Source organism: Arvicanthis niloticus, chromosome X, assembly GCF_011762505.2.
Source record: "Arvicanthis niloticus isolate mArvNil1 chromosome X, mArvNil1.pat.X, whole genome shotgun sequence".
Taxonomy (NCBI): domain Eukaryota; kingdom Metazoa; phylum Chordata; class Mammalia; order Rodentia; family Muridae; genus Arvicanthis; species Arvicanthis niloticus.
Window position 1 is genome coordinate 11,268,610 of NC_047679.1, and position 9,647 is coordinate 11,278,256.

Below are 9,647 nucleotides of genomic sequence, written 5' to 3' on the forward strand. Positions count from 1 at the left end.
GCCGTGTGTGTGTGTGTGTGTGAGAGAGAGAGAGAGAGAGAGAGAGAGAGAGAGAGAGAGAGAGAGAGAGACTAGAGAGAGAGAGAGAGAGAGAGAGAGAGAGAGAGAGAGAGAAGAGAGAGAGAGAAGAGAGAGAGGGGGGGGAGAGATCATTTTACACAGGAGCAGTGCTCAAAATCTACTGATGAAGGTTTGTGTGAGGGTGAGGCACCAGTTCGCCAAGAGAAAATGAGGTTAGGGATGGATTGTAAGCATCCAGTGACTAGGGTTGGAGGGGTATCACTCCAACGCGGCTGACAGCAGAGCCACACAGATCACGGACAGCCACGTCCTCATTCATACCAATGGCAACAGCATGGAACGAAAACACACACACACACACACACACACACACACACACACACACGGGGTTCACACTCTCAGACTCTGGCTCTGAATCTCTCTCTCTCTCTCTCTCTCTCTCTCTCTCTCTACATTGTTTCTGTCTTCCTTCATGTCTTCATCTGTGTCCTAGGCCTTTGTCATTTCTCAGTTCTTCCTTCACCTTCTGTCCATCTCTGCTTCATATTGTCTCTTACCTATCCATGTTCATCTTAACATCTCATGCAGGTTCTCTCTCTCTCTCTCTCTCTCTCTCTCTCTCTCTCTCTCTCTCTCTCCATCCTAGGTGTCATCCCTCTGCCTCATTCCACTTCTCTGTCTCTGCCTCCTCACTTCTATCTCTTTCTGTATATCTTTGTCCCTGCTTCTGTCTTTTACTTAATTATCCTTGTCTGCCATCTTATCCCAATCCACTGGGACTCACAGGGGAGTCCACTCTGGGTGTCACCTCATTTTCCCGCCTCTAACGTATGGCGGGCAAGAAGTTGAAGCACTGTCCCTGTGTGCATCCCCCACCCTGCCCCCCAACCCCAAGACAGCCTGTTACTGCGGCACCAACAGCCACAGTCGCCTCCATCTGATAAGACTTATCTGCTGCCCCAGAGCAGGCCAGAGCTGGCGTAAGCCCCAAGCACAAGCACTAAAGAAGTGTATGTACCCTTACTCCACTAGTCATGGCCTAGTACCCCAGACTGGTTCATAGAGGTGGCCCACAGGCTCTGCTTGAAATGCTCCCAAAACCCTGAGCCTCATTCTTCTCACCTGCAAAATGGGTACAGCTATATCCCCCTTTCCCCCAGCATTCAGGAGGGCTCACACACATACAGGTCCAGCCCACACATAGCCTGGTACACAGTAGGGGCTTTCCTCACTGAAAAACCTATTAGAGCATGAAACTTATGTCTTGAGTAAGAGCTCATATGACTTGACTGGACACTGGATTCCATGGAAGCCAAAGGCAAGGGGGATCCAACAATCTACAGGATAGACAGGAAGGGTGGAGGGACTACTAGTGCCTAAGAGGTCCTTCACACAAGGAGGCGGCACACCCCCTCCCCTGCTCTGCCCCACCCACTGAGGCACCAGCCACTCCCTGGGGAGGAAAGAGGAGGGAGAAGGTGAGTGGGAGGGAGGGAGGGCGGGCTGGCAGGAGGGAGGGAGGAAAGGAGTCTCAAAGGCCAAGGGCAGCGAGGACTCCCCTTGGGATCACACTGAGCTCATCACACCACTAAGGTTGGCTGAACCCTCTGCATCAACAAGCCCAGGTCAGTCTCGATTCCCAAAGAACCTCCAGCGAGGCAACACCCAGCCTGCTCCCCAAGCCTGTTCCAGGCTTTCTGACCCATAGCTTGCCCCTAAAACGTGGGTCGTCCCCTAATTCTTCCAACCTCCGTCTCTCCTCACCAAAACTTCTATCCGCCCCAACTTCTTCCCATTCTCCCATTCCTTCTAAGATATTTGTCCTCTGACCCTTTATCTCTCTCTGCATTCTCCCAGGCCTACCTGCTATATATTACCCCCCCCAATCCATTCCCCCATGCTCTTATCTCAAATCGGAATTTTACTAATTGAAATTTGTCTCTGCCTCTCTCTTCCCCCCCCCCAAAAAAAAAACCCTCACTTTGGCTTCCCCAAGTCGCGTATTTCTGCTCCCTAGTGAATAGCTCTGTTTCTACCTCATTCTTCCTGGCCAACCACACCTGTCTCTGATGTATCAAACTGTAACTTTAATCCCCATCCCCGTTGTGGCCTGTCAGACCTCATGCTTGTTCCCTGCCGCTTCTCTCTGACCTTCCCCTACCTGTTGGACAAAACGTGTTCGTTACTTTAGACATTGTTCGCTCCCCACAACTGTCCTGTCACAATGCTCCACCATGCTTGTCTTCCCTAGGGCTGACTGCCCACTGGACCCCCGTTCTTTCCACACTTTCTCTACCCTAACTCTTGGCTTGATTTCTCCACTCTTCCTGTGTTCCCAGAATTTGTCTCTAGATAACAGCCATAGTCCTGTCTTCCCAGGTCCATCTCGCTCCTAAACCCAACTGTTGCTCAAGAAAAAAAAAAACATATAACTTCTCTCTCGCATTTTACCATGACCCCCAGAACCCATTTCTAACCTTTAAACCATGCCTCTAACTTGGCAGCTGACTGTCAAACTTCACCTCTGGTTGCCTAAATTCATCTGTTTTCCTAATCCATTTCTGAACCCCCCCCAAAAAATAAAAAAAACGTGTCTCTGAACTTCGAAGCTCGGCTCTGCTTCTTAAACCCAACTATTTCCTTCCCTTAAACTCCATAGCCATATAGACAAACTTCTGACTCTCAAACTCTACCTCTAACCCCCTAAGTACTGAATCTGCTCCCCAAGTCCTGCCTCTGCTTCTTTGGCCCCATGGGAGCCTTGCTGGGGGCTGGGTAGGGCTGTTACCTGGGGTGAGGGGCTGGGCCCAGGGAGAGTTGTAGGTGCAGCTGCTGTGCCTCCTGGTTAGGGCCGCACTTTCTCTACTGAGGGAGCTGATAATGAGTTCTCACATCCCCCAGCCTTGAGATAAACTTTATCTCTGTCCGGAGGGTGATAACTGAGGTGGAGGGTGGGCCCTTGTTTCAGGAGGGGTGGGCAGCTCTGCACCCACCAAAGGTGAGAAGACCAGGGTCAGGCCATGAGGCTGCAGGGAGAATCTGAGGGTGGGTGAGGAGATGAGGAATTGGTGACAGGAAGCCAACCTGAGGCGTGAGACACAAAAAGAGGCACAAAAAAGAGAAATGGGAGCCTGGAGACAGAGACACAGAGAGAAAGCAACAGCCATAAAACACTTGTAGATGAAACGGGGGGGGGGGGGGGGGGGGGGAGGGTGAGAGGGGAGGGGAGAAAGAAAGAAAAGAGAGTAATCACATGAGGTGAAGGAGGAAGAAGAGAAGGAGGGGGAGGAAGAGGAGGAGGAGGAGAGCCAAGGGCAGAAAACGAGGAGGCACAGACAAAAAAGCAAGTAGGAAAAAGAGGGTGATGGTGGCGCACGCCTTTAATCCCAGCACTTGGGAGGCAGAGGCAGGCAGATTTCTGAGTTCGAGGCCAGCCTGGTCTACAGAGTGAGTTCCAGGACAGTCAGGGCTACACAGAGAAACCCTTTCTCAAAAAAACCAAAAAGAAGAAGAAGAAGAAGAAGAAGAAGAAGAAGAAGAAGAAGAAGAAGAAGAAGAAGAAGAAGAAGAAGAAGAAGAAGATGATGATGGTGGTGGTGGTGATAGTAGACACAGTCAAAGAGCTGTCTTATCCCCAGCACAGTCCCCAACCCTGGGCACAGCCCTTTCCAATCTACCCATGGGTAGAGAAGATGGTATTCTACCCCCCACCTCTCCCTACAAATAGGGCCATCAACCTGTCAGAGCAGAGGCATGGTCTTTGACTTCTTCCCCCTTCCCCTGCCCCACCCCGCCCCCCGCTGAGCTATGCGTACTTAAGGCACATTGAGGGCTATAGGAATAGTAAGAATTCTTGGCTCAGAAAAAGAAATAGGAGGAAGAGGCACTGGGAGGCAGAGAAAGAGATACAGACTTGGAAAGATTGAGAGATGTTCAGGAATACATAGTCAAGGAGAAATACATAGCATAGAAGAAAGCAAGAATAACAGAAACAGAAGGCAAGCTGAGAAAGACACAAAGACATAAACAAAAATGAATAAAGATGGAAAGATATTAGAGAAAGATAGGCAAGGATGGCCAAAGACGGCAGTGGGGTGGACACACACACAAATTCACCAAAGCACAGAAGACTAGAGAGAGGGCTCTGAGGATAAATTACTTGCTGAACAAGGACCTGATGTCCAGAACCCATACTGACATCTGTGGTTTCAGCATAGTTTTGGGGAAATGGGAGGTGGAGACGCACTGGAAGCTCACACCGTGAGAAATAGGAGACCCTCTTTAAAAAAGAGGTGGATGGTGAGAATCAGCACCTATGTTTGTCCTCTGACACACACACAGAGAGAGACTGACTATATACGCACACAAAGATAAAATCTTTGTTTTCAAAGGTAAATTGTAGAAGCATAGAAAAGATAGGAGAAACACAGTCAGCCCTGAGAGGAAACTGGGTGGGAGAGACCCAGGGAGACAGAAAGCTAAAGAAACAGCCATGCAGTATAGACAGAGGGAAAGGATCAGTGTTCAGCTCTTCAGGTATAACCTCTAATACAGCAGATGGGGAAACTGAGGTCTGGGAGTGGTGAGACTCAAAGGTTCCTGAAAACAGACCCTTCTCCCCACCCACCTGTCACTCTTCTCAGAGGAAGCCAGTAGCTTTGGGGTGATTTCAAAAGTTGGGCGGGGATGGCAGAGATAAGCAGTGTGGGGGCAGGAGTACTGACCCCCCCTATAGAACAGGGAGGAACTAATGGGGCCCTTGGTCTGCAGACACAAGTGAAGTGGGGGAGGGGGAAAAGCCGGAAACCACGGGGTTTCTGAGAAAGTCAGATGGCAAGATACAACAGATAGGGATGGAGTTGGGGAGCACAGAAGGATGAACCCCAAGCTCCTAAGGGAGCCGTCAAGGGGTCCAAGGGATCTTGGTCCTGCATTCTGCCTCTGCAGAAGGAGAGAAAGGAAGGGGAAGAGAGAATAAAAAAGAGGAAATATGGAGGAGGCCTTGAAGAATGGGACAAAGAGAAGCGAAGGCTCGCCAGAGGAGGAGAAAGGGGAAGGTTAGAAGGAAAGTAAAGGAGGAAGGAAAGAGGAGACACAGAAAGAGGAAGAGAAATATGGTGCATGAAAAGGAGGGACGGGAGGAAAGAGGTGTGAGGGAAGAGAACAGAAAGGAAGGGGATATAAGCCAGAGTGGAAAGAGGAAAGGGGGAAGGAAAAAGAGGAGGGAAGAAGGAAGATGTGGAGATAAGGGAGATGGGAGGAAGAAGAGGGACTCAGGGACAGCAAGCTGACAGAGTAGTTGAAGGTGGAGGGAAGACAGACAGGTGGGACAGTAAGAGGAGGGTGTGGAAGAGCTCAGAGGAAGATGATAGAAAAGAACAATGGAAGGAGAGACAGGAGACATGACAGCCCAGGAAGGGAGGAAAGGGAAGGTAAGGAAAAGAATCTGAGACACAGAAAGGAGACGCACAGAGTCTCAGGTGACAGACTCAGAGGAAGAGAAAGAAAAAAAGAGGGAAAGAGGATTTCTGTGTCTTATCACCCTTCCTGTCCTCACAGGTTAAACTCCAGTGTCCCCATGGATTTTCCTGGCCTAGGGGCCCTGGGCACCTCAGAACCCTTGCCGCAGTTTGTGGACTCTACCCTGGTGTCCTCATCATCAGATTCAGCAGGTTTCTTTCCCTCTGGGCCTGAGGGTTTGGACACAGCATCTTCCTCTGCTTCCCCTAGTGCGGCCACGGCGGCAGCCACTGCACTAGCCTACTACAGAGAAGCTGAGGCCTACAGACACTCCCCAGGTAACTGCTGGGTGGCTGCCTTGGCACTGGCTGGAAGCTGTCAGGGTTGCCATAGAGATGGTTAGCTAGTTCACAGTTCTATGAGGCGGTCATCTTGGAAAGATTTAGAAGCTCTGTGGATGGGTATACTGCCCCATTCGCCCTGGGAACACACCAGTCCTCTTCTCTGTCTGCCATACTGGAGTGAGCACACCGAGAAGCCAGGCTGGACCTGTGTACGAAGCTGCCTTATTTGTTAGTGGACCTGCAGCCTCCCAGGCTCAACAGATCACAAAGGGATGAAGGGGATTGTCTTTGCTATAGTGACCGGAGGGACATAGAACTCAGGAGACCAGAAAACAAGCCACTATGTTGGGACTGATGAACACCATTTCACTCCAAAAGTGGGACTACCTTAGATTTATCGCTATTCTTTCCTTTTCCTCTCTGTGCCCTTCCAACAGTCTTTCAGGTGTACCCATTGCTCAACAGTATGGAGGGAATCCCAGGGGGCTCACCTTATCCTAGCTGGGCCTATAGCAAGACCGCTGCGCTCTACCCTGCCTCAACTGTGTGCCCCAGCCATGAGGATGCCCCTTCCCAGGCCCTGGAAGACCCAGATGGGAAGAGCAACAATACATTCTTGGAAACCTTGAAGACGGAACGGCTGAGTCCAGACCTCCTGACCCTGGGGACCGCACTGCCTGCATCATCACTCCCTGTCACCAACAGTGCTTATGGGGGAGCTGATTTCTCCGGTCCTTTCTTCTCTCCCACTGGGAGCCCTCTCAACTCGGCAGCCTATTCTTCCCCCAAGTTTCATGGAAGCCTACCATTGGCCCCTTGTGGTGAGGCAAAGGGACCAGGAGGTTGAGTTGGGCTAGGTGGCTCAAGGAAAAGTTACGCTGAGCCTTGCTTCCTTTTCTCTCCATCTACCAGAGGCCAGGGAGTGTGTGAACTGTGGAGCAACGGCTACTCCACTGTGGCGGAGGGACAGGACAGGTCACTACCTGTGCAATGCGTGTGGCTTGTATCACAAGATGAATGGTCAGAACCGGCCTCTCATCCGGCCCAAGAAGCGAATGGTAAGACCGCACACAGGTTGGCCTGATAGGGCAGGAGACTTGTTTCTACCCAAGATAAGAACCCCATCCAACTCATACTTGTCCCTGCACATAGTATACTTGCCCTCATCCTTATCCTTTCCCCCATGGGAGACTATCCATCCTTTTCCTACACAGGAACCCTGCTACCTACCTAGACATGGAACTCCCACCCGAGACTTCAAACAGAAACCCTGTCCTCATGTTGCCTGAAAATCTTCACCCTCGGTTCACATTGTAATCTCCCGAGGTCCCTTCTTCCAGAAGTGATGACTTCACTGAACCAGGCAACAGGCATTTGTTTTTTGTGTTGGGGATGAGTAGACCCAGGCCTCATGCAGGACAGGCAGGCACACTACCACAGGAATTTTTTTATAGCTTCCGAAAAGATTCTTGTGTTTTATTTTGGTTTTTATCTATCTGATTGATTGGTTGGTTTTTGTTTGAAATGGGGCCTTACCATATAGCCTTGGGTGGCCTGGAACTATGTATACTCTACTGGTTATTTGTTACAGTCCTCCTGTCTCTGTCTCTTAAATGCTAGGGTTACAACCCCTGTCTTCCTCCAAGATATTCTGATATGTGGTCAAAGTTGAAAACCAGAGATAGAAGTCTCACATAGATTATAAAAGAAACTCCTTGCTGGGCAGTGGTGGCACATGCCTTTAATCCCAGCACTCAGGGGACAGAGGCAGGTGGATCTTGTGAGCTCGAGGCCAGCCTGGTCTACAGAGCAAATTCCAGGATAGCCAGGGCTTCACAGTGAAACCCTATCTCGACAGATACACACACACACACACACACACACACACACAGAGAGAGAGAGAGAGAGAGAGAGAGAGAGAGAGAGAGAGAGAGAGAGAGAGAGAGAGAGAGAGATACATGGATGGATGGATGAATAAACCTCTTATCCCAGATAGGAACCCTTGCCGTCAATATGATTCTCACTCCCTCACTCCTTCAGCTTTTTTCTCAGGCCCTGTAAGGCCCTGTCCATCTCCACCCCCAACCCCTGACTTCTACTTCCCCAGAGCACTAATCTCCTGTCCTTCTGTCCCTCAGATTGTCAGCAAACGGGCAGGCACCCAATGCACCAACTGTCAAACGACCACTACAACACTCTGGCGGAGGAACGCCAGTGGAGATCCGGTGTGCAATGCCTGCGGCCTCTACTTCAAGCTCCACCAGGTGTGCTATCCTTCATGCTGCTTCCTGTCCTCACAGAGTGCTCCCAGCTCCTCACCCAGCCCCATCTACCTTGAGCTGTCTTCCTGTGCCTATGTTTCCTCCTCCTTTCTCTTCTCAGAACTTGTGTATTCACTTCTCGTTCCTTCCACGGCGTCCACAAGCCTCTTTCCATCGGTCCTTTCTCTCCTCCTTGCTACCTCCACTACCTTTCACTCCCATGCTCTGAGCCTTGGGTACCTCTTACCAGTGTGGGAGGACAGGAGGATATTCTAAGATCAGGGTCACACAACCCCAGGTTTCACTTACCCAGCCCACCCTGGCTATATTACATTGAACCAATTCCCCATTCTTAAAAAAGTGGTCTTAAGAGGCTGTCCCTAGCCCAGATTTATCAGTACAAAGGGCTGGGGCTGCTAACCCTGGGTCTCCTTTTTTACAGGTGAACCGTCCACTGACCATGAGGAAAGATGGAATCCAGACGAGGAACCGCAAGGCATCTGGAAAAGGGAAAAAGAAGCGGGGGTCGAGTCTGGCAGGAGCAGGGGCAGCTGAAGGACCAGCTGGTGGCTTCATGGTGGTAGCTGGTAGCAGCAGTAGTGGGAATTGTGGGGAGGTGGCCTCGGGCTTGACCCTGGGCTCTGCAGGTACTGCCCATCTCTACCAGGGCCTGGGACCTGTGGTGCTGTCAGGGCCTGTCAGCCATCTTATGCCTTTCTCTGGACCTCTGCTGGGATCGCCTACGGCCTCCTTCCCCACGGGTCCTGTACCTACCACCACCAGCACTAGCGTAGTAGCCCCACTCAGTTCTTGAAGGTACACAGAATGGCCTTGGCTTTGTGGCGGAGGAGGTGCCCTGCCCCTCTTTTTGGAGACAGGATCTTCTGTAGCTATGTAGCTATGAACTATGTAGCTAAGGGTGACCCCAAATTTCCCATTCTCCTGCCTCTACCTCCCAAGTACTGAGACTAAAGGCATATATTGCCATGCCTGACATTTTCCTTTGTTTCAGTTTTTGTTGTTTTGAGACAGGGTTTCACTATGCAGCCTAGGCTGGTTTTGAATTCCCTACATAGTCCAGACTAAGCTCATACTTGATCCTTCTGCCTCAGTTCCTGAGTGCTAGGATTACAGGCATCTACTACCGTGCCTGTTTCCCCCTCCTCTTAGAGTCATCAGCCCTTACAGCCCAGCTCCTTGCCCTGTACCCCCCAAAGATTTTATAAAATGAAACCAAAGACCTGAACCTGGAGACATGCACTGGTATTTGGCTAAATAAATGTCAGTGTCAAGTGGAGTACGGAGTGGTGTCTGTGGTTTTTTGATGACAGTATCCGACTGACACATATGACTATTGGATGAGGTTGCAGGTATAATACGTCACAATTGAAAATCATGACACATAAATGAAACCCTGTATTTGAAGTCTTGTGGATGGCATCCAGATGGCTCCATATGTCACTGTAAGATGGTGTATGACTGGCTAATTGTGGATGACGTGGTATGAGAGGGCAAGGGCATCAGCAAGCTGCAGGTTAACAGCATGTAGAGCTGTGTGTGC

General features: G+C 50.5%; 1 protein-coding gene across 1 annotated transcript; it reads left to right on the forward strand.

The window, feature by feature from the left end:
* Positions 1-1,541: 1,541 nt before the first annotated feature.
* Gata1 (GATA binding protein 1) lies at positions 1,542-9,383 on the forward strand. Its single transcript, XM_034486072.2, has 6 exons — positions 1,542-1,646; positions 5,581-5,819; positions 6,263-6,646; positions 6,738-6,883; positions 7,964-8,089; positions 8,529-9,383. The coding sequence occupies exons 2-6, from the start codon at positions 5,600-5,602 to the stop codon at positions 8,898-8,900; spliced, it is 1,248 nt and encodes a 415-aa protein (XP_034341963.1). The 5' UTR covers positions 1,542-1,646; positions 5,581-5,599; the 3' UTR covers positions 8,901-9,383.
* The last annotated feature ends 264 nt before the right edge of the window (positions 9,384-9,647 follow it).